Source organism: Botrytis sinoallii, assembly GCF_014898435.1.
Source record: "Botrytis sinoallii strain Bc 23 chromosome Unknown BSIN_043, whole genome shotgun sequence".
Lineage (NCBI taxonomy): Eukaryota > Fungi > Ascomycota > Leotiomycetes > Helotiales > Sclerotiniaceae > Botrytis > Botrytis sinoallii.
Window position 1 is genome coordinate 93,163 of NW_024066070.1, and position 25,412 is coordinate 118,574.

At 35.1% G+C, this 25,412-nt stretch overlaps 6 protein-coding genes across 6 annotated transcripts; 1 reads left to right on the forward strand and 5 right to left on the reverse strand.

Moving 5' to 3' along the window:
* Positions 1–13,810: 13,810 nt before the first annotated feature.
* EAF02_012175 (uncharacterized protein) lies at positions 13,811–16,003 on the reverse strand (the record flags this gene model as incomplete). The annotated part of the gene is made up of 1 exon (XM_038908223.1): positions 13,811–16,003. One exon carries the CDS (start codon positions 16,001–16,003, stop codon positions 13,811–13,813), a length of 2,193 nt encoding a protein of 730 aa, XP_038752006.1.
* An 831-nt stretch (positions 16,004–16,834) lies between these two features.
* Positions 16,835–17,386, reverse strand: EAF02_012176 (uncharacterized protein; the record flags this gene model as incomplete). Its single annotated transcript, XM_038908224.1, has 1 exon — positions 16,835–17,386. The coding sequence occupies one exon, from the start codon at positions 17,384–17,386 to the stop codon at positions 16,835–16,837; it is 552 nt and encodes a 183-aa protein (XP_038752007.1).
* Positions 17,387–18,836: 1,450 nt separating this feature from the next.
* On the reverse strand, positions 18,837–19,442 carry EAF02_012177 (uncharacterized protein; the record flags this gene model as incomplete). Its single annotated transcript, XM_038908225.1, has 1 exon — positions 18,837–19,442. The coding sequence occupies one exon, from the start codon at positions 19,440–19,442 to the stop codon at positions 18,837–18,839; it is 606 nt and encodes a 201-aa protein (XP_038752008.1).
* An 850-nt stretch (positions 19,443–20,292) lies between these two features.
* EAF02_012178 (uncharacterized protein) lies at positions 20,293–22,604 on the reverse strand (the record flags this gene model as incomplete). The annotated part of the gene is made up of 5 exons (XM_038908226.1): positions 22,480–22,604; positions 22,345–22,412; positions 22,065–22,270; positions 20,608–22,002; positions 20,293–20,557 (listed from the first exon to the last, which is right to left on the reverse strand). Exons 2-5 carry the CDS (start codon positions 22,378–22,380, stop codon positions 20,293–20,295), a joined length of 1,902 nt encoding a protein of 633 aa, XP_038752009.1. The 5' UTR covers positions 22,381–22,412; positions 22,480–22,604.
* A 530-nt stretch (positions 22,605–23,134) lies between these two features.
* EAF02_012179 (uncharacterized protein) lies at positions 23,135–24,172 on the forward strand (the record flags this gene model as incomplete). Its single annotated transcript, XM_038908227.1, has 1 exon — positions 23,135–24,172. The coding sequence occupies one exon, from the start codon at positions 23,135–23,137 to the stop codon at positions 24,170–24,172; it is 1,038 nt and encodes a 345-aa protein (XP_038752010.1).
* Positions 24,173–24,315: 143 nt separating this feature from the next.
* EAF02_012180 (uncharacterized protein) lies at positions 24,316–24,966 on the reverse strand (the record flags this gene model as incomplete). The annotated part of the gene is made up of 3 exons (XM_038908228.1): positions 24,316–24,587; positions 24,651–24,733; positions 24,788–24,966. The coding sequence occupies 3 exons, from the start codon at positions 24,964–24,966 to the stop codon at positions 24,316–24,318; spliced, it is 534 nt and encodes a 177-aa protein (XP_038752011.1).
* Positions 24,967–25,412: the final 446 nt, after the last annotated feature.

The following is a 25,412-nucleotide window of genomic DNA, read 5'->3' on the forward strand; positions in this document are numbered from 1 at the left end:
AGGCGCTAATGTGTATGCTAGTAAAACCTCATAGGGTAAACCTAGTTCCTTTTATATATTCTAAATAAGCTAGTGTAATGTTTGTAAATAGGACTGTTTGATCGATTCTATATTTCTAACACTTCCTATTATTTATGGAGAAAAGCGTTTTGATTATATGATTACTTCTATTATAAAACTATATAGATAGGAGCAGTATGTATAGATATATTATTTCAAAGAAGTAGGTATATGTATAATAGTACTCTATAGGAGCGGAGGATTCGGCTATTAGACTGCTCGAGAGAAGCAGCTGGAATAATGGTTCCGCTGAATAGCAGAATGGCGCATAGGTGTAGTGATGGTGGTTGGAGGGGGGATCAATTCCTCTTTAGTATTCGATCGATCGCTTTTACGGTTTATAATAGAAAAGCTCTATTAGGATTAATGGTAGATTGTTAGAGCTCAGTGGAGCTGTATTAAGAGGTTTACACTAAGGTAGCCTATAAGGCGACATATAGAGTGGATCCATATGGATCAGATTGCTATAGCCTTAAGTCGTAGAACAATGGGAGAGTGGCCCGATCACTCTACTACTGAACCAGCCGGGCTCCTTGCGGAGGATAATGGTCTTTTTGTCGAGGGATTATTTATATTACTCTAAACTCACTGTATACTATATCTCTATATCGGTTAATTTTTCTTAATTTTTTTTTTGAATTTCTATATAGATTTAAGTTCAAATCTTTCAAAAAAATATATAGTTTTCTTTTAATAATTGTTATTAAAAAGTTATTGAAGGTTTTATAAAAATTCTAAATTTGTATATGATTCCCATACAAATTTGAAAATCGATATTTTGAACCTTTAGCTCTCAATCCAGAATAGTCCTAAATATCTAAGAATTTTATAATAGGCTTAAAATGATCTAAATTATATATATATTTTTTTTATCAAATTATATTATATATTGATAGAGATATTAATAGGCCTAAAAAGTGATTTTTGGTGTGAAAGGGTGGCCCAAAACCCTGGTGGCCCGAAAGTAGGGTAACCGATATCCCTGCTACGTGCACGTCCCTACTATATGCACGTTCTTTATTATTAAAATAAAAATCAATTTAAATTTCAAAAATCAATAAAATAAAATAAAATTTAGTTTGAGGATTGAATAATATTATTTATTTTAATTTTTCAAAATTTTAAATTATTAAAATAGAAACCAATTAAATAATAAAATAAAAAGAATATATAATTTTAAAATATAAATTTCAATAAAGAATATATTAAAGTTTGTTTATAAAATTAGAAAATATTTTAATAGATTCTTTGATATTAATATTCTTATAAAGAAATCAAAAAAAATCAAAAAAGTAATAAGAATTGAGTTTAATATAGATTATTGAATTTTCTAATTATTTTTATTGTTTTAAAAAAAACTTAAAATGAATTTTGAAATGAATTTAAATTTTATATTTAATACTAAAGCTTCGAATATTATAATCTTTTTGAAATAAATTTTATTGAATATTAAAATATATAAATTATAGATCAATTAAAAGAAATCCTTTAAATATTATTTATTTATTTATTTATAGTGATTAACATCTAATATCTGACTTCCCAAGGGGTATTCTAGATGTACTAAGGAGCGGGCCTATGGGCTGCTAGTATTCCAGCTGCTTATAGTAGTATAATGTTAGTTAATCAGGGGCTTGTTGCTTCTAGTATTCCCCCGCTCAGTATCGCTTATGGTGATCTTACGATTGTTTTGTTTAAGAATTTATAGTTCTATTTCAGAAAATCTTGTTTTGTATATCATCCAAATATCAGCGGATAATTAGGTTGATCGCTATTGATCAGGAGAGCGCTCGGAGCACTTATAACTGGTTGGTATAGGTTTTAGGTTGATTAAAATGGAGAACTTATTCTTGGGATATTGGAATAGATTGGAATTCGTATAGTTTCGCATAGTTTGAGCATATCCTAATATAGAATCTGGATTTAATGAGAAGATTAGTAAAGTTATATTATATTCGCAGGATACGGTTGATATATGCTATCGCATTCCATTCGGATCGAAATCGATTTGATATAAGTGGTTAATTGCTGTACATCTGATTATTGATTGAATATTGAAAAAAGTATAGTGGACTTTTCTCAATCCCATATATACAGATATTTGTACTATTTTTGTAATTGAATTTAATATAATAGGCTGCAAAGTCACTATATCCGGTTTGTATTATTATAAATCTATATAATATTCTACAAAAAAACTTGAAACTTCCTGGTTTCGAGATATTATATACCGATTTCCATATATTATACGTTTCGGAGATTAGATTTTTTTTTTCTTTTCACTATCTACTCTCAAAATGCTAATATTTAATATATAAAAACAAAGTAGGAGCTACTGATTATGAAAAGATAGAATGAATTAGGGTCAAGTAGTTCAATTGTATTTTAATCAGTAAGGCAATTGGTTGCCTCGTTGCTCTTAATCTCAATATGCTTAAAGAACTATTTGATTATAATATTGTAGTGTTTATTGTTTGATAATACTTATAATATATCTATTAAGAGGAGGTAGCAACGCTTTCTCGCATTCCCCAGATTATTGAGATATTATCAATACATAACTATATTCGTTTTTAATAAAAGCAATCAATAATATTTAGGAGGTATTTTAATCCTTATTATACATTAATTACTTCAGCATCAAAAATATATAACTATTCGCATACACAGCCATAGCTATTATCGATCTGTTATTTGTTATAATAGATTATAAAGCCATACCCTACACAATAACTGTGTTCATTGTATTATTCAGACCTATCTAAAAATATAAAATAGTTTTCTTAAGGGATTAAATCCCATTATTCCTTGAATGCTTTTATGACATCCTCTTTATCCATACTATTCATTAAATCAATACAACATTCGGAAAAGAAGTAAAGCTATAAAAGTCTAAAGCACTTAATAGCAGAAATCGCCCATTCTATTCTTTACAGTTTTATATTAGAATCTTTCAGAGTATCTATACCTTATCCTTTCTTTCTGATATATAGTTTCAATTGATTTATAAGTAAATATTATATATCCACTATCTAAAGCCGAAACACGAACCTCAATCTGGCTTACTTTAATACAACAATTTCAGTTAGAAGACTAGCTTCTATAAAGAGTACAATCGTTGGGATCGTCTTGTAAACAAATAAAGCTCCCCATACCATATTATAAATCATCTTGCTAATTAAATCAACGTATTTTTTAATCCTAATGCCAACCGGAATATAGCCTGCATTTGAGTGTTATTTGTATAGCCCATCAAACCATACTTCAAAACTGAAAAGAACAACAGGAAATACATAGATAATGATCGCTTTTCGTAGGCAAACTGCAGATAGTTTGTAGACTATATAAGCTATTGATTGAATGTGGGATGCAGCACATATAGCTTTCGCAATGTGCATTTTGATATACTATAGGAATGTTAAATACTAATCAAAAAAGATGCTAAGCTAGTGTAAGATTGATTGTATTTTGTTGATAAGCCTTAAAAAGATCAGTATAATGATTAGATCCTGATTTATCCTTATAACCAAATTTGCAATTTCATATTTCCTCGATATATAAAATAACTCAAACTTTTCCAAAGCAAAAAGATTTTATTCTGATTTTTCTATTGTAGGATATATCGAATGGTTCAGTAAAGTATATATATATTTATGAATAGATCCTTAAACATATAATATATAGCTATATTATCAATATATCCAAAACACTATACTCTATCTTAATTGAAAAGCTTAGCAAAATAGAGAATATACAGAATAAAGGAAAGTAGCAATCCCTAAGGAATATCATATACAACTAGGAAATCCTATATTATAATCCCCTCAAGCCTTATATACACACATCTCTCAATTAGAAATGAATCAACAAATCGCAAGAACACTATAAACTAATCCTATTTCTTTATATATTATAGAAGCCATCTTTTAAAAAATATATTATAAATACCTTATACATCCATTATTACTAGTATAACCACTTTGCCAATTACTAAAACAAGCTCAGCATTATGGGTGAAGACAACTATAAGATTAATACCAGCTTTTTTCAACAACACTCTACAATACTAAAAGCTAATAATATTATATCTTATAGCTATCCATACAATTTGATTAGCAATATATCTTTCTAATCCTTTTTCAATATACAATATCAATATAATCAACCTCCACAATCTCAAAAACATTCTATCCTTCTTATTAATCTTGAATAATATAATTATTTCAACAAGTTTTATTTATTAAAATAATAGCTAAACCTAAAGCAGGCTACGAAAATCTCATGTATTATACTCTTTATACTAGACCAGCATACCTTAAAAAAACAAACAATTGCTTGATCGATTCTGAATAATATACTCCTGACTTTTATTATATGTTTTTCCATTTCCTTTATAATTGTTGGAAATCACATGTGTAGCACGTATGTGGCACGTGCACACCACTATAAAACTCCTTCTTCGGACTTCCCGGATATATAGATTGGATATACATATTTCAATATATCACTCCTTATACATAACTTGCTGTCTATTTCTGACAGATTATGAGTGCCGCGTCATTATAAACTTCATTTTATACCTCTATATCCCCTAAGTTTCGAGTTCTCATTCCTTTACAGCTACTTTCACTCTTGATATCATAACAAGCAAGACCACTATCGATACAGTTCAAACAAAATGGGAAACACTAATCACTTTTAACGGTTATAACTAGATAGACTTTTATAAAACTATTCAAACTATTATAATAACAGTATTTGCACTATCCCTATGCACAAGGAGAAGTATAAGACTAGCAAACAATCGAGCCGATATTGCTGAATGGAATAAAAAAGCAGGAATTGTATTCTCTATCATTAATTCCTATATTATTCTTATATACCACTCTCAACTTATGTATACAATCGATGCAGAAGATATTACAGAAATCTGGGCGAAATTCTTAATATTTAATAATAATGCGAATCTTCAATATACTCAGAATCTCTAGCAATAATTTATCCATAAGCAATTCGATTCTAAAACAGAGACGATTTAATTCTTCTTTGATTGACTTCTTGATTATTAATATAAATTATTTGTAATAACACAATCTTTATCCGAAATAGAGATCTACTTTTATCTTTTGAATATACTACTAGATATAGAAATCTGATAAACATAGCGAAACTTTATTACATCATCAAATATGAATATATGAGATGCACTATATACTCTATAATAAGCTGAGAGAATTCCTCAAGATACAATAAGTCATTCAGCAATAGCTAATACTATACAAGGAAATATAAGAGGAAAAAATAATAAGAGAGCTTGAGAAAGAAACGGAAAAGGATATAGAGAATATTATAGGAATGGAAGAAAATATATACTTAAAAAAGGTAATAATACTTTGCTAAGTTTTAGTAAAACTATCAAGGCTAGATCTTATACTTGCAAATTCTATAAGAAAAAAGGATACTGGCAAGATGTTTGTTGGGAGTACAATAAAGTCAGAGAAGCCTGGTATTCAAATAAAAATATTAAGAATGATGGTTTTGTACAAATAGTTATAGCAGACAAATATACTAGTTTCCTATATCCTAATACTGTAATATATATCAAAGTCCAAAATAATATATGGATTTTTGATTCGGGAGTCTCTCATCATTTTACTGGTTTTATTGAAAATCTCTCTAATGTTGTATAATGGGATATTCCACAAAAAATCAAAACTGTGAACAATATATATTCTATAAGTATTGCATACGGAACAGTCATTATTGGAAACTCTATATTGAGAGATGTCTGGTATATCAAGGACTTTCGGAATAATCAACTCATTTCAGTTGGAACACTTACCGAAATAGATAGAAAAGTCATCTTCGAAGGGGGTTCAGCGTTATGCTGGAAAAATGGTTAGCTAGAAATAGCTGTAAGATGTGTCAATAGTAGTTATATCGTTCGATAATCATTTATTTAATAAGTATATATGGTGGATACAAATTCAGAAACAGAAGAGATTGATACGAATAACAATAAAGCTGAGATTATATATTAATGCTTAGATTATCTCAACTACAATTAGATGGATAAGCTAAAGAAAGCTTCAAATGAGTTGTACTACACTAAAAGAAAGAAAAGTACTGATCGAAAAGCTTACAAGCCTTGTCTCACAGGGAGAATGAATAAGCATTTCAATAAACACATAGCTATCCATATATTTACAAAACTACAATGCTTATATATAGATCTATCAGGAATTCAAGAACCTTCTGAAAATAAAAATAAATACTTTATTGTAGTTATTGATAATACAATAAGAGAAACTTGGCTTAAATTCACAAAGAATAAATCTGTAGAGACTGTTATACCTATACTAATAAATCTCATCAATCAGATTGAGAAAGAGTTCAATTATAAGGTTACTATTATTAAAGCAAACAACAAGAAAGATGAATTTGGAATATCCTTTCAAATAGAGATTGAAAAGAGAGGATTGATATTCGAACCCTTATCTCTTAGAAAGTATTTTATAAATAGAATAGTCGAAAAAAAGATTCAAGATATTAATACTACAGCGAGATTGCTATTAAGCGAATCAGATATCAAACTTAATATATAAAAACTCACCATCAAACATATTGTATATCTGAAAAACAGATTATTTATCAAAGTATTACCTTTTGAAGAAACAGAAACACTTTTTATATCGATAACACTATATAAGACTATATACAGCAGACAGTCTGACTTTAAGAAGCTCAGGATATTCAATTATAAAGTATAGGCCAGGAATCCCTAGCAATTAGACCTGATAATTAAAAAATTCGAGTCTAGAGTACTTAAAGGAAAGTATATTATAATTGGAATGAATAGAAATAAAATCTATCGCCTTCTTAATCTTTATATTAAAACTATTACTAGAACAGTAGATACTGATTTCAATAAATATAGATATTCATTTAAAGAACTCAAAGAAAGAGTATTCCAAAACTGCCCGGGATAAAGAAGAAAAGGAAACCTTATTTATATAATAAGTAAAAGGCTACAAAAGAAGAGTGCAATTGATAATATAAAAAAATATATAAGAAAATATATATACTAATAAGCAAAAGAAAGTTCAGATCCAAAATAAGCAAGAGAAAGCTCGGATTTATTTTTCGCAAATATTATAGTAACGATAACTATAGAGAACTGGATATTTAATATAAAATGTATAAGTACCTCTATTTTCAAGACAAAGAGTATAAATAGTTATAGAGATTTCAAAAGCTAGGTCTGTTCTGATAATTACTTTAGTTTGAAATATTTTGAATAAAAGTTATAAGAAATAATTGAGAAAGATTTTTAGTAATTAGGTTGTTTAGTATGTAATTGCATTATATATTGCCTCTATATATTCTGAAGATTTTTTAGTTAATAATTATAATTCAATATTTGAGGAATCAGTAGAGCTCGAAAACATTATATAAGGGAACGCCCAAGTATAGATAGAAGCAATCAGAAATGAATTACAGAGTCTCAAGGATAATAGTACCTTCGAAATCATAAATAGAGCTGTACCTACAGGCCGAAAGTTATTAAATAGCAGATACGTTCTGAGAAATAAACTAGATTATTTCGGTAAGTTAGCTAGAAGAAAAACAAGACTAATAATCAAGGGGTATCTTCAAGAATATGGAATAGACTATTAAGAGACTTTTGTTGATGTAGTAAGGTATTCGATATTGTGTATTTTATTAACAAAAGTTATAATAAAAGATCTAGAGATTGATAATATGGATATTGATATTACTTTCTTAAATAATAAACTAACGAATATAGAAATCCTTATAGAAATATCAAAATTTTTCAAAGAAATCTTTCTTGAAATTAAACTCAAAAGCAAATTATATTTCAAATTGAAAAAGTCACTTTATAATTTAAAACAAATACCAAGAGTTTAGTGAACTATAATTCGAAAATTCTTTAAAGAGATTGAACTTGAAGAATCGATAGTAGATCCAAATCTTTTTATAGGAAAGGGAGTGTATATCCTATTATATGTAAATGATCTGCTGATAATAGGAAATCGTATCAATGTGAATTTGATGAAAAAGACGATCGGAAGTCGATGGAAATGCAAAGACTTAGGCGAAACCAATATGTTTTTAGATATTCAAATAGAACAATATCAATGAGATTAATCACTTAAGATACATCAATCGAATTATATAAAAAAGATTTTGCAAAGATTTGGGATTGATCTTACTGATATGAAAGATTTACTCTTACCTCCTGATATAGTTGTACAAGATGCAAACGAAAATGAATTTCTTTGTCAAAACGATATAATATTATATCTTCAGATTGTTGATAGTATTATCTATCTCTCGAATTGTATTCGATCTAATATAGCATACACTATTAGCCAGCTTGCTTGTATTATATATACACCAGAGGAAAGTTATTTAGTACTTGCAAAACACTTGCTTCAATATCTTATTAGCATATATTCAATAGACATAATCTATTCAAATCGATTAAATATGCTTGTATACGAATATCGAGCTTATACAGATTCGATTTGGAGATCTGTAGCTGATAGGAAATCTATTTAAGGAATAGCTCTCATCAGATATAAAGGAGCTATAATATAGTCTTTAACAAAACAGAAATCGATATCTCTTTATACAATAAAAGCTAAGATTATAGCAATAAACAAGAATGCAAAAGAATTAGTTTGAATAGAAAAGCTAGTAAAAGATTAGGAGAATGCTCTAAGGAAAAGCCCTTTATCCTAACTTTATATTGCGATAATGCTAGTGGAGTTGATTGGATGTAAGAGAATAAGTTTTATAGTAAAGCAAAGCATATTGATATTTGATGGCATATATTTGAAAAGATATGGTTGATACTAAAAGACTATATATCGTATAGATTCCAGGAACTGAATAGATAGCCGATATCCTTATAAAACAGCTCACATACTCTGGCTTTATAATTTATAGAAAAGGTCTAGAATTGGATCTGGAATGCTGAATACGAATGCGTCAAAGAGAGTCAATAGTTGTATTTGATCAAATCAGTCATCTTGATTGATTTGGTTGATTTAACTCAAATTGATTAAATTGACCAATTGACCAAATTGATTAAATTGACCAAATTGATCAAATTGATAAAAATCATCAAATACACCTATTTCAACAATTTCATCAGGTTCATCAGATTCACTATATTCACCAGATCTATCGAATTTATCAAAAATTGTCCAAATTGGTCGAATTGGTCAATTTATTATGAATTGACCAAATTAACCAAATTGATCATTTTAAGAAAACCATATAGGGTAACAGATAAGCTGGAGGTTTGTTTACATGAGATTGGATTTAGATTGTTTACTATACTAAAAAGATGACCCTACAATCTGAAGATAATAAATTCGAAGTAATTCGTTAGTATATATACAAAGAGGATTTTACGAAAGCAGATTGATATTCGAATTACTAGATGGATTGGATCCAACCTGATATAAACAGGGAAAACAGGATTCAGATAAAGAGTACTCTTGTACTGCGATACGATATTAAATCGTAAAGCTGTCGAACTCTACTGGAGATGTAGACACCACAGACAACTCTGGAACATTGACACTGTCGCAGGAGTTAATAAGGCTCTTCACAAATATATATATATAAAGAGTTTATATGATTTAGATAATAGATTCCTACTATAAGGAGAATGTTGGAAATCACATGTGTAGCACGTGTGTGGTATGTGCATACCACTATAAAATTCCTTTTTTGGACTTCCCGGATATATAGATTGGATATACATATTTCAATATATTACTCCTTATGCGTAACTTGCTGTCTATTTCTGACAATAATAATCGTTCTTTTCTATAATAAAATCATCTAACAGCCCTATTCCTATAAAGAATTATACTATAAATCATCCAATACTTTAAAGCAATCGAATATCGTTATAAAAAGTACTTCAGCTTTTTCCCTAATATCAATAATCTTCTAGCCTTCAATCATTAGAAGAGAGGCTTTGAAATCTACTTCTAGGGTTAGCTTATATTAATTCATAACTTTGTATAATTCCTGATCGTTTTGTATATTATTTAAATATTTAATCCAATAGACTCGTTTCAATACTCGTATAACTCTCTGTAGGTCCTACTAGGCAGTTGCCATTCCGTCAGCAGTTCTAGTTCTCCTGGCTTGTGTGTATGTTCGATGTGCCTCCTTATACTCGTCGGTCCACCACGGGGACAGAAATGAATTATATTATAACTACTTTTTAGAATATATTATAATACAAAGTAGGTTCGCTATATCTACAGATGCTTTCCCAGCTTACTTATGATAAAGCTATTAGTACTAAACTTCTATAGAATCTTCTAACTATATTAAACCACCTATTATATAATTACCTTCAGAAATTCTAATCAGAATTAAAATCATTTTTTTATACCTCCATTCCTATTTATTCCTTAAGCCTATCTAATATCTTTATTATGCCCTCTGCCCTATAATATCCGATTATAAATCAATATACATATCCATCCTCTCAAGCTATATAAATAGTATCATTATCACTATTATTATATGCTATACCTCACAGCTAGTAACCATTTCGCATTACCTTATTAAATCTTTCCTATATAATAAGACCAACTATGTTTTACAGACTTGTTATTTCAGATTTCTAGTTAGATAGTCCTTTTATAATATTTCCAATCTACTAATTAAAGCTTTACTTATAAAATCTATTTTCCTAATGTATAGTTTATAATTGAAAATAGAGCACTAGGAATATATTATATATGTATATTGTAGAATTGGTTTCTACCTGAAATCCTTTATTGCTATAATACCAATCGAGTATTGTCGAATATGATTTACTAAAAGTATCCTTTCTATATCGAAACTCCTCCACTACTATACTGCTTTTGTGTACTTGGAGATAAGATACTAAAAACATTCCTCCTCCTATTTTATATATATTCCCCGCCGGCCCTAATAGATATTATTCTAGCCTTTGTAATACTTTCTATTACTTCCCTTATTAGTTATAACATATTTGATTCAGTATATCTATAGATTGTATATATTATTAGATTATAAAAACTCTGCACACTAATGCTCCAAAGGTGTTTTATCGATTTTTGTTTGTTAAATTAAGAATATCAGTTTTGTTTTTTAATATAGGTTTCAGTTAGACTCAGTTATATTATAAAAGCTTCATTATCTACTATTTCAAGGGCTAGTTTTGCTTTACAAATGTTTTGTTGTGATATACTTGGTTTTGCTTTTATACAGATTTGTAAAGGCATGATTCCGTATCAATCCGCTCTCATCTCTTTTTTACTATTGAATGGTTTTCATTTCCGTTTTATTGATAATTTTTTGGTCCGAGTATCCTTCGCGATCACTCTTTGATGATTAGCTATATATATCTTCGCTTTCAGTACAGCCTTCGATTAGTGTATAATCACTATCCGGCTCCAGCTGACTCTATTTAGCTCTCCGATCGCAACGATCGAAGGTTTTGTAGGATATACCACGTACAGGTGAGAGTCATCGTATCCCAAAAAAAAAATCCTTTAAATAAATCTTTATTTTAAAATTATATTTTTGAAATTATGTAAATCTTAGTTTTATGATATATAATGAAATTCTGATTATGAAAATTATTATTATAATATGAAAAATCTCAAGAAGAAAGCTTTTATAATCTAAAATATTATTAAATTAATTTTTAAAAAAGGAAATCTAAATAGAAATCATTTTGATATCAATAAATCCTAAAAATTAAAATACTTAAATCTTTTATTAAATCAAAAATCAATTAATATAACTTTTTTCTTTAATATTAAAATGAAACATATTTAACTAAAAATTATTAAAAATCAAATTTTCAATAATAATCCATAAAAAGCTTATATTATAATTAATATTATATTAAACTAAATTTTTAATACTCATTTTTAAATCTTTAATTAAATATAATATTAATAAATTATAGATTTTAATATATTTATATTTATTTTGAAAGTTATTATCATTATATGATTCAAAATAAAATCAAATATTATAAATTCATTATTTTATTAATAATTAATTCTTATAAATTTTCTTTTCGAAAACTATCAGAATTTCAATAAAAAAGTTTAATCTTTTCTATTACTTTATATTATAATATAAAGAATTTCATAATTTCCTTAAATAAAACTTATATTTTCGATTCTATTATAAGATATATTAATAGTAAATATTTCTTATATAAAAATTCAATATCTTATTTATTAATATTAGTATTATAAACTTTCTGAATTTCAGATTTTTATTTCAAATGTTATATTAATTTATTCAAATTATCTCAATTCTAGATTCAAATATTTTCATTGCTTTTTTAATTTTTAATTCAATTTAATATAAACATTTTATATAAATAATAAGAGCGTGCATATAGTAGGGCCGTGCACATAGTAGGGATATCGGTTAACCGACTTATATGTTTGTATAAAAATTGAGCATCTCAAAGACTACAAGTTGCAGGTCAACCACTTATGAGTCTGAGAATTTCACTCAAAAAGGTTCATCTAAATAATGCCAAAATTTGCCTAGGTAGTGGACTTGAATCTTTGAGAAAATAATTTCTGTAAATATCCTACTAAACGGGTAACTACCTCTGTAGACATAAATATTCTGGATCTCACTATTTCCCCGCAATATGCTCAAGTAATACTAAAGTTACAGTATCTTTAGTGGCTGCTATGAGGACAATAAGAAGTCATAGCTAGGGCAGTTGCTGGCAGTCTTCATTCTGAGGCCATGAAGAACAGATATGAAAGATATCAGGCATTCAGTTCGAGCGATGAGTTCTTTATATACTTCATAAAGTGCATTCAATAATAAAATTCCATTATTCTCAGCAACTGTAAGCTATTTATACCCAAAATTCATTGTATAATCAAGATGAAAAATAGTGTCTTTCATTCCCCAATCTAATTGTTGCTTCGCTAATCCTAATCTTTATTACACAAGCTCACATCAGTTGATCTTTTCAACAACGTTTTCTACTATGTACTCATGCTTTGAGTTTCCCTTCTGGAAAGCTGTTTTACTTTTTATATTCATCATGATCTATTTTCTTGTGATATGAAGTATTCAGCTTGTTTATTGGTTCGACAAGGTGAAAAAGCAATTATAATTCACAAATTCACAGACACCTAGCTACCTAGGTAGTTTTAGAGCAGCTTTGTAATTCTAAGAAGTCATTGTGTCTAATTCACATGCATATAAGTAATTTTCTCAAAAGATGCTTGCAAATTATCCTAAAGAAGAAAGTAGTGCAAAGAAACTGTTATAGGCCCAGTGAAGCCATAATGTGCTGTCAAAATTGGTATCAACATCCATACCGATTTTCACCTCCATGATCCAGAAACGACAGAAACGATGTCGATATCAAAGAAGATATTTCGTCGATCTTATTCTCATATACTTAACTATGAGTCATTTCCCTCTCCATCACTAAACCCCACTGTGAATAAATCGGTAGCTTCAGGTTTCTAGCAAGCGCTAACTCGGTAGAAAACCTTTCGTGAAAGCCATCGCAAGCTACCTTCCCAGAGTTTCAATTCCCCCCTACCGAACGCATCTGCCTAAACTCATCATTATCAACCCCGCCCAGATTACGTTCGTTGAATGATCCTCCCCAACCTTTACTATTCCTCTTGAAGAGTTCTCAATGCTCGTGCCTCCTGCGACAAAGCACTCAGAGCAGAGTGGGCAGCCACACATTTGGACAGGTATCACTCTTCATCAACCACTCCTTGATGCAACTTCTTCCAAAAACGTGTGTACAGTGCGCCAACTTCACACGCTCATGGGGCGAGCCACCATCTCCGAATTCCTCAAAACAGAAACAACGATCGATATGGATGGGTTGGAGAATACTATCAACGGCATCTGATCTCTTTCCCTTCAACTCCTCTCTTTCTCTCTGTTGGCGCTCTTTCTTCTCTCTTGCTCTGCGTGCTCTCTCTCTGTGTCTTCTCTCTCTCTCGTGTTGTCTTCTCTCCTCTACCTCTCGGATGGCTCTCTGTCTCTCCTGTTCACGGATCTCTTTGAGCTCTTGGTCAAATTCCATTTCTCGACTGCGCATACTATCAATAGCGCCTTGATGTCTCGCATAGCGTTGTCTGTGTTCGCCATGCATTGTGCCATTTGACCGAGCAGGTGGACGCTCTGCGCGTGAGATTGGGTCCCTATTAGTTGGTTGATACCCACCTTCGCGGAAGTCTGCCGGATGAACAGGATTGCTGATTTCATCATTTGGTGTAGGGATATCCCACATACGTGGCGACCTAGGTAGGCCACGTGCAGCTCGTGCGGCATCAAGTTGCTCAGCAAGATGTTGACCAATAACTGTTGGTCTAGTTGCTCCGTTGGCTCTACCATGGTGAAGTTCTGCGATCAATAGAGGAGAGGTGATACCTGGGTGAACTGGATCACGTTGCTCAGGCAGAGGTCTTAAAGTTTCAGAAGATCCAGACCTAGAGACATTTGTGTTGGGCTGTCTATTCTGTGTATCCAATCCGACATTGGAATCTCTGGATCTGTCAGAATGAACAGCTTCATTTCTTGATCTAGTATCGGATTCATTGCTGCGTGCGCTTCGTTGATGATCTTCTTGAGTACCGGATGCAGTATCCCGATGAGATTCATGTCCTGATCTTAAAGTGGTAAGATCTCCTGAAGATGAAGCACCCTGAGAATTTTGGTGGCCATTATCAGAGGCAGATCGATCGCGAGCCAGGAAATTTTGGATCTCAACAGGATTTTCTTCTCCTGTTAATTCATCCGACTCATCTTGCGCAACAACAAGATGTGGTCGCTGTCTTGGCATTGGCAGTTGTTGCGCTGTGCTTTCTGTGGTTCTTACCAAGCTAGTATGATGATCCGATACACGTGCATGGCGTTGAATGATATCTCCATAATCATGGGTACTTCTTGGTTGTGTTGAATATTGTCTAACAGCAACTGGGATAAATGATCGTGCGGCTGGCTGGGGAGTACTAACAGCTCTTGGCTGCACATGAGATGTTTCACCATGTTCGCGAGCAGCTGATTGGCCTCCAACTCGGCGTGAGCTAGAAGGCTCTGGTCGCGAGCTTGGGTGATGAGTAGCAGTGGATCTATCTTGCAATGAAGTGGATCTAATTGCAACTGGAAGTCTGGATACTGAGGCTCGTGGCTCCGGGTTGCTGACGACTCTTGGTGGTAATTGAGCATCTTCGGTATTATTAGAACTCATACAGCGACCTGGGGATGAACGATGAGTATTGACTCTTGATTGATGGCCAGAATGGGAGGCAATTGTATCTTCCTGATGAGTGTTTTCTTGCTCAGGAGTAACTGCTCTGGCTTGGGGAGATGAAGCTGTGATAGCTTCCTCGACAAGATGTAAAAATGGCTCAGCAGTATCAACTTCTGGCTCTGGAATGACCAAGTTATCACTATGGTCATATGGTGGAGGAGTGGCTTCGCGCGGCTGTACCTCAGCTTGTGAAACAGGAATGATTACCTGCGGTAACATTGAGTAGATGCGAGAAGCGACAGGAATATGGTTTGTGATTCGGTTCGGGCGTACGCGGCGCTCTCTGGTTGATGGGTCGTGTGCCATTCGGTCTGACAATGTTTCTTGTGGGAAATCTCCCTCCGAGTCTGGATTGTGCTCAAGGATTGATGGATCGCGAGCGATTCGCATCAAGAAGGCTTCATGCTCTGCAGCTGCGTCCAAGGCTGTTGGAACCTGAGTCAATGGTCCAAAAAGATCTTGATAGCAGGGAGGAGTGTCTGGGCGTTTGGTGCTGGTAGGTTTGTGGCTGCGTCTGCCGCTCTTGATGTAGAAAGCGCCAGTGATGGATCCGCCGACGTCACGAAAGAAATCCGAGAATTTAGTCATGGTGAACGAGTTGGTTAAAAAAAAAGTTAAAGTGGAGATGTTTTGAAGGTTTCTAAAGATTAAAAGTCTCTTGAAGAATTCGAGTCCAGATAAATAGAGATGGTCAAGATGTTATTGTAGATGTTAATATGTAGAAGAAAGATAGGGAAAGAGAATGGATGTTTTTGGGAAGAACTTTCTGTTGCCTATATATGAAATGAAGCTCTAGTATGGCCAGTACTAGTGTGCTAGCGTCATGAACCTTTCTTGAATCCTACAATATAGTACTGTTCATGGTACTGCTCATACAATGTAGCAGTTAGGAATTGCTACGGCGCAAAATTTACTTTTAATGTAGTATTGCCGTACCAATAATTTACTCTTGACGTATCATAACCGTATCTAAAGTTTGATTGTGTTCTCCTTCCGCACCTAATCTCTAGAAAGTCTTTGTACTAGCTTTCTGTCGTCTTTACTCGCTAACAATTTTCAAAGGGGGTTAACGAGCCATGTGATCGATAATGCCAAGAAATCTAGATATATTTTCTAATGGCTATATTGGCTCAAATTGTAAGGTCTCAGATATCATAATCACGTAAACAGAATAATAGCAAAAGAGAGCTTTTCATTGGATTTTATCAAGTGACATGGAGGGTATGCTTTTTATTATTCAGAGTTGAATAATGCGAACCCCCTCCGTCTGCTGGCCCCAAATGTGATACAATCCACCACTTAATCAATTTATCTCGCTTATCAAGTGGCTATCTACTCTGCTCCTCCCCATCTACCACGTCTTTCCGACTCAGAAAATATAGTCAATGATGCTATAAACATCGTCAATCACATTTCGCGTTACTGGTCTATCGCTTGGTAAATGAACCACTTTCCTACACATTGGGCAAGTCGAGGGGTTATTTTCGCCCAGCATTGTACGATGCAACATTTCCCGAAAACGTGTGGACAATCTGGCATCTTCACTGGTTCGTGCGAATTGTTATCTATCTTCGCCGTAGCATCTGCGTATGGTTCGTTGCAGAAACAAGGACTTAGTTCATCTGTGTCTCTTTTGACTGGTTTCAGAAGTGCTCTGATTGCACCCTTTTTCTCCGAAGACGTAGGCATATTCGTTAGTTCAAGGCTTCTCTGTTCCGGATCCTCAAGGGCGGGGATATTCTCGTTTTCAATTTCTTGTGCTTCTTGTCGCATGCGATTAGCGACGTCTGCTGGGAGAGAGGAAAGTGGGATGCTATCTGGTAGTACTCCTGTATTTGACAATTGCAATCGTAAATCGTCACCAAGAAAATAATATTGATCTAGATGGACCGCCGCGTTTCCTTCTTCGCGTTCTACGATGATGATGATAGGAGCTGCGCCTTCCGCTTGTGCTGCGTCAAGTGGATTCATTGGTAGTATTATACCGAGGTTATATCGGTTTCAGTCTGGTGGAAATCCCTATACTGGGCTGCTGGAGTGAGTAGCGTCTCTAGAGGGTAATTTTCTGAAGTAGCTGATACTTTTTGATATTTCAGTCGCTGTTGTATGTACCGGTTTCTCTAATTGAACCTCGTACTTTAGAAAAGTAACAAAATACACCACTAAACGTCTACAAAGCTGTATGGTAGATCTATGTAGGTGATTTTGATGCTGTTGTGAATTGTCAAAGTTATGGAAAGATTCGCGGTGATTTGATATAGGGGTCTTTCAAATAGTTGATTGGATTCTAATGAAGTGGGATGTGACGAACGAGAGAATGATATATATAGCGATAATATAGACGCTAGGAATCAAATCAGTACATCACTCACCAATACGGGAGCTTTGCAATACAGTGTGTTGAGGTGCGGCTTCATCGATACAGCTTCAGTCACCAATTTTGAAACGTATGAATAACCTTTTAATGGCCGTACTATTCGTATTGCGAACAATTCCATCTCCAACTCCATTCTTTTATCACTAGTTCAGATGCTAAGAATTTTCACAGTGAAAGTCAGATAGCAACCATCTTTTGATGGAAATGGGAAACCAGATCATGCTTTAGTGTCTAATTCAGCATGCAGCGATTAAGAGAAATCCATAGGCATGAATATATAAGTAGCGAGAATCTCAGACTCGCGAATCTGTCTCCATTAAAAGAAGTACTTGACGATTATGATGATCTAGCCTTCCCTTCTCATTGGAAAGATTATCACCGGTTTCTCCCGCTAATTCAGTCTCACACTCTGCGGTCAATTTTAAAAAATTTAAAAATTTCTTAATAATCAAATCCAAATATTTCTCTGCTGATGGCCAGCAAATGAATTTCCTAAATAACATCCTAGTTAAAAGATCTATATTTCCCAGCTCCCTATGCCAGATAAACGCTTAAGTCGCAATTTTCCATGCAAACCTGCTATACAAGGTCCACTCCCAGTTTTCATTCGTACCTCTTTTTCTATCTAGCGACTGAGGTGAAGAGTCAAGGCCCCTCTTAATACCCAGTGCTCACACAATTGCAAGGCCATCATTCCAAAGGTAGTATCACAATCTTTTGCCTACACATCGGACAGGTATCTTTCTCCTGAAGCCACACAAGTCTTACTATATGTTATACGTATAGTAAGTGGGCTTAGGTCCCCAATGTTCGTTTGCACTTCCCCAAATTGTTTATTCCTATTATTGTAAAATAAAAAGTTATCTACTAGGCCCTTAAGGCCTAGTCGTCCTATATAGTCTTAGACTGAAGGTGGACGTAAATTCAATCAATCAATCAATCAATCAATCAATCAATCAATCAATCAATCAATCAATCAATCAATCAATCAATCAATCAATCAATCAATCAATCAATCAATCAATCAATCAATCAATCAATCAATCAATCCTGAAGCCACATTACAATACAAGAGCGTCCAAAAATATGCGAGCACCTTGGCATTTTGACAGCTTCATAATATTCCCCATTGGCGGTTTCAATCGCGTATGGGTCACCGCAAAAGCACGGGTCTATCTCCTCCAAAGGCTTCTGAGTAGGACGAAGAGACGCATCGACCAAAGCTTTGCGAAAATACCAGTCTAAACTTTTGATATGAGTATCCTGGCCTGTGTCAGACCCGAGACTTTCTAAATTCTGGGGAGAATCACCGGTGAGTGATGTAGGCTCGTCGTTTGTAGTGCCCCCTGGTTCCAGCGTCTCAGCCTGATCTCGCTGTATTGCCGATAGTTCTTGGCGTAGTAATTTTTGTGTCCTAGCATACACAACCTCACGCACTATTCGACATTCCCGGATCCATTTAGTCTCATTAACGATGGTGAGAGAAAATCTTCTAGTTCCAGAACCAGTTGTTGCACGCGAGGATACGTTAGCGTCAAGAGCTTCAGAAGTGTGTCGTAAGTTGTAAATTCGCCGTTGATTGGGTCGGTTACGCCTTCGTAGATCATCCAAGCGTTGTAGAGCCTCATTGAGGCGTACGATATCTGACATGTTTATTGATCGATGTTTGAGACAGTAAGGAAGATTTCACCCTAGTGTGGAAAGATCTTCTAGCGATTAGATTTTCGAGTTCGGTAAATAAGATGGCTTAAGTTGCAGATAAAAATGTTGTTCATGATGTGGTTGTTCCGAATATGAAGGAAAAGTAATTTCAGACTGTTTTTGAGTACTTAAACAATTAAGAATAAACAGTTTCGTACATGGTAACCAGAACTTATTGTATTGCAAGATATTGGACTTTCAAATTGAGCCGTAGAGGCCGTGCAAAGTGGGAGTGTGACATGACATGATGCCAATCAATCATGCACTGATAATTTGTACAGTTTGATTCAAATCTTGATCCAAGCATTCGTTGAGTGTTCGTGAACAAGTGAGCGCTTAGAATTACATATCGAGATACCTAGCTGCCGAAGTAATGCTTCACCCCAAGAGGGACAATTGAGCGGTCATCTATGCAGATAAATTTCTCTAAGAATTTGATAACAACGATTGTTCACGTCCAGTGGTCTATACGTGTTCAATCTCTAGAGCTGTGCATCAAGGATTGCTCTGAAATTCATTCGGCAAGAAGAAGCAGCAATGAAGATTCTAGATGTTCAAGGATGGTCATAGGCACTGGCGTGTTTTCATTCCACAAGAACAGTTTCAAGTTCCATAAATCAAATCATTCTGAAGTTGCAAGATTCAGAGTATATAAGAATTCAGGTGGTGGCAGCATAAGTATATATCTCTCATTTTCACCACGCGAGTAGGCTCGTCTTGATAGAGTTGAATTTGGAATATGCCTTATGCGTTTGAAATGAATGCTCTCACAATGTGTGATAGAATTTATTACAGCCCACTACTGTATATTCTTTGCTAATTTTGTCAGCGTAGAAGCTGTCACCAAAAGACCTTTCTTGAACCATCTGTTTAGTGATTCATTCAATCCCAACCCACCGCCTGACGTCCTCTTCTTATAAATATCGATAAAAGCTACTGTCCAAACCAGAAGAACAAATGTTCTCTTAGTCCATTTCTTGAGGAAGCCTTTCCGCGTATATGCAATGTTCCAGTGTCTCCAAGTTGGGAACGAACAGCGATAGTAAAAGTCAAGTTGAGTGTATCTGTAACCGATTAGTTCATAGATGGGAGTAAGAAAAAAAAGGGGTCATACGGGTAAGTGTTCGAATTCCATCCATCATCACGGAGGTACCAATTCTTCGTACGAGTATCTGCCCACACCATACTTCTCAAGGCAGACTGAATTTGAGTAGTCCACTTCATTTGAGCCTCTTGTTTGACCTCTAACTTGGCAATATTGCCATTGAGCAAAGGCTTGATAAAGTTGAGGGTTTGAGTCACCATACTTTCTGTAGTATAAATAACAGATGTGTGACCAGTAAAGCAATTCGGGCCAAGCAAAGTGAAGAAATTTGGAAATCCATCCATAGCAGTCCCCATGTACATTTGAGGACCACCCCGTTCTTCAAATACGTCTTGTAATGTTTTTCCTTCCTTGCCGTAGACATTAAATGGATGGAACCATTTCGTTGTTTGGAACCCATTTGCAAGAACGATAACATCAGCAGGAATGGTAATTTTGTCCGTTGGTACGGAGCTTGCTACGTTCTCAGGTGGATAGTTACGACCAGGTCCCAAAGTCACAGTATCTTCTTCAAGGCTCTTCAGTGGAAGCGTTGTCAGATGAATTTTCGGGTCATTCAGAGCTGCATACCATTCCGGATCCCAGATCCTCCTCTTACAACCAATTCCATAGTTTGGAGTCAAAATCTCGTGATACTTCTCGGGCGCCTTACTTTTCATGTAAGCCAAACATTCAGCCTCCAACTTTCTACGTTCTCTCTCGCCGAAAGAGCCGGATCGGAATATTCGAAAATCATATTCAAGCACTGCGCCTAACGAATAACGCATGGCTTTATTGAACCCGGGTACGTATGTGTTCAATGTTGGTGACCATTTATTCCACAAATTCTCTCCTAGTGGCGGGATGACTTTGGGTGAAACCCATGGAGGAGAATGCATTAGTTGAGTTACTGACTTCGCACCATACTCAGTCACGAGTTTCGGCACGAATTGTGCTGCACTGCAACCAGTTCCTATAACCACCACATTCTTGTCCTTGAGATTGACGTCAAATCGCCAACGAGCGGAGTGAAAAATCTCTCCTTTGAAATTATCTTTTCCGGGGATACTCTCGGGCCAAGATTTTGGTTGAACGAGTCCTCCAACAGCACTTATTAAGATTTTGCATCGAATCTTCTCTTCATAGGTATAAACGGCACTATGGCCTTGCTCTTTGACCTTGAGTGCTCGATCTTCTTCACTCAAATCTCCAGCACCAACCATCAAGTGTTGTAATGTTACTTCCCAAACTTGTTCGTTCTCAAGCCAGCGTGCTTCTTTGGCGTCGGTATTGACTTGTATTTTATCCACAATTGCATACTTCTCACAAACAGTCTGGAGATATTCGGCCATCTCTGCGCCCCCTGGAAAAAAACATGACCAATCGTACTTGGGGCAGAACGAGAATGAATAGAATGTTGAGGGTCTATCATATAGTGTCAGCATGAATCTATTGTCAAATATAATCTCATCGGGCGAGAAACTGACATATCACAAGCAACTCCGGGGTAGCGATTGATCCACCATGTTCCCCCGATTCCCGATTGCCTATCAAATATGCGAAACTGATCAAACCCTAGGAGTTCCTTCAAACGACATCCCATAGCAATACCCGATTCACCAGCACCGATGATAGCAATGGGGTAATATGTATACTCGTGGGCTTCATGATTGATCCGGACAATATTCCCATACTATAAATGGATGAAATGTGTGTTAGCTGTTATTATATTGCAACGTTGCAAGAAGGATAGGCAGGGGTAATTACGACAGGATTGACATTTCTTTTAGTCTGAGTAGACATTTTGACCTAAATACCCGTATGAATTCGGCTCACTTCCGAAAATTTAGTAAATGGCTCTCCCAGAGCTTCAATGAGGAGTAGACGAAGGATTTCACTGACACAGTAGATCGGGCGATCTCCCAAAGTATGTCGAAATTGATGAGAAGTAGGAGCTGAGCTTGTGGAAGGTCCTAATTGACACAATGACGAAGAATCATGTTATTTTAAAGGTTAAATAGGAAATAGAAAGGGTCTTCTCGCGCGCGGGGTCTGCGAGAAAGCTTCGGCATTCAGCCAGCCACTTGATACGACCTTCGTGTCTCTGCTTGGTGTGCGGGCCGAGGTGTCAGCACCGCATGCATATATGAATACTTCAATAGCATATGTCATCACTTTAGAGAAGCGGAAGCCGTTTAGTAAATCTTTTCTCAAGTTCACAACAAAGACTTAGAGAATTAATTGTGAGCAAGACACACATGTTTCGAAGAGCAAAAGACATCATTTCCTGATGAGTAGAAAGGTTCAAATCACAGAGGTTATGAAGAGAGATATTATTTTGACAGAAGGAAGACTTACGTAATACTATATTAATTAATTATTACCGGCCGAGCGGCCCGAGCCAGCCAGTGGTGCTAGTTCAAATGGTCTGTGCTATCCGTCAGTTTAGCATGTGCATTGGCCGCAAACTTGCAGTGCCGTGCTAAGGTCATCCCTACGAAAAAAATGTCAATCTTCAATTGCATGGTGACAATTATTAGACCATCAACCACACAACATGCGATTGCGTCTAACTAGTACAATATGTCAAACAACAAAATGCAAACGAGGACTCTCATCATCAATTGCCGTGCGCAAATACCACAGTCTACCGTCCGTTCAAACAATCAACTCCTCTTTTGACGATGTCAACCTCGATGAATTCAGACAAGAAGCCTTCATTCCCATGAAGCCTATATTCATGAAATCCGTGGAAGACAAATTATCGACGATCTCAGGGAGTGAAAAGTCTTTGAATGTAGTTGCGAAATGGTTCGAGCACGTTCCTTCGTCACAATTTGCAAAAGTGCTTCCACCTGCTGAGACTAGCACTCTTCTGCCATCGCAATATCTCCATAGCTTCGCAGACACTGTCCTCCCTTACGAATTGACAGTCGACTCTGGCGCCTTGCGGAAGCGACTCGAGCGGCTTATGCAGCCCAGCAATACATACCACATGCTGTTTTCGGAGCAATTACGCCAATCACTAGAGCCTTACGATTCCAAAAAGTCATTCTATCATTTCTACGCACCATTTTCTCTATTTCTAGCAGCCACTCATCCGGCATACTCTCTCCCGCTCTACATTGCACAGGCTCAAATAGCGGATCTGCCGACAGAATTACAACGAGACTTGCCTACACCCAAATTGGTGAAAGAAGCTGGGAAAGGCGATGTTTACGATGCTAATATATGGATGGGTATATCAACAAGTTATACACCATTACACAAAGATCCTAATCCGAATCTCTTCATACAGTTGGTGAGCAAGAAAAGAGTCCGATTATTTCCACCAGCAGTTGGTGTGGGGATATATCATAATGTACAACAAAGTATTGGTGCATCGGGAATTGCCAGCATGAGAGGTGAGGAGATGATGGAAGGTCCAGAAAGATCTCTGCTTGAGGATCGTATTTGGGGAGAAAAGGTCACAGACCAGGGTTTCGAGGTAGAGGTCGGCCCCGGGGATGCGTTGTTCATACCAAAAGGATGGTGGCATAGCATAAGAAGTTCAGAGAGTGGAATTAACGTATCGGTAAATTGGTGGTTCAGGTGAAGTACATGGTATCTAAATACATTCTCCTTTCTGTCACTAATGATTTTGCATTCCCCTTTTGCAAATTAACCTTCAGTTGCACAGATATTTCCTGCTGCTCATTATCCCTAACCAAGAATATCTTCCTATTGTGCAGCTTTCTGCTACTTTAGCTTCTTAAACAAACTCAAATCTAGTGGAAGTTTTTCTCCCATCCAAATCGCTCTCTGCGTATGGTCTCTCTCTTCATCTAATACCTCTCCTTTCTCATCAACCGTGTTTGGGTGAACCAACGCGCTCAACGGACCCCTGTTAATCACCAGCCAAGGTATGAAAGCGCCAAATTGTTGCGGAGTGAAAATATTCACTTCGAACATAGCAACAGGATGAGGTCCAATTGGTTCTTCCCAGAATCTATAGATGCGAAGCTCCGGAACTATATCCTGAGTCAGTACGAACGCAACAATCCACGGGACTGACTATAGAGATAGAATCCTACATTCTCTTCTAATCCTCTCCCACAATTCTCTGGCAAACTTGGCTTGCTCCTTGTTCTTCTGGAAATGATAGATATGTACATCGCTAGATCCTCTTAGCCTTCGTTTTTATTGCGCATGGTCATTAGCGAAAACCTACAACGCGCCCCGGATTCCACGATCCAAAGGCTCTGTGAACTTCTCATAACTCTTGCTCTTAATTCCAGTCTCCGGGTTTAAAAGACTTTTTCCATCAGGTGATACGTCAGTTCCAAGAGGAGCCAAGTTCTCATAGCCTTCAAGAGGTGAAGGATAGGTGTAGAGAGAGGGGTCAGCCATGATCACGAGCTTTTTGTAATGGTTTGAGTATAGAATTTGATAGACTTTTGTTCTCTAAAGTCAATGTGTGAAAAGATGATTGAGTTGCTGGTAAATGCAGAAAATATACTTCTTCAATATCAGCTTAGACGATGATGCTATAATTAATAGGCAATGGTCCCACAAAAAATGGTGCAAGTTTTGTGACCAATTGTGATATGTCAGCCGGTAGAAGAGTTAGGTAATCAATCACCAATCATTACTCGAGTAGAAAGATTCATTGCTTCCGAGGTCCTCACAGCATTTACATCTGATATTACCAACACCAGCATTTGCAAGTCGATTTGGCTCCTTAAAAGCATTAATACACCTCTACTCACACGTTCGGAGATTACTAACCAAGGTATCTTCCGCTTTTCGGGAACGGAACACACTTGTTCACACTTGTCTCCGTCCTATCTCCCTAC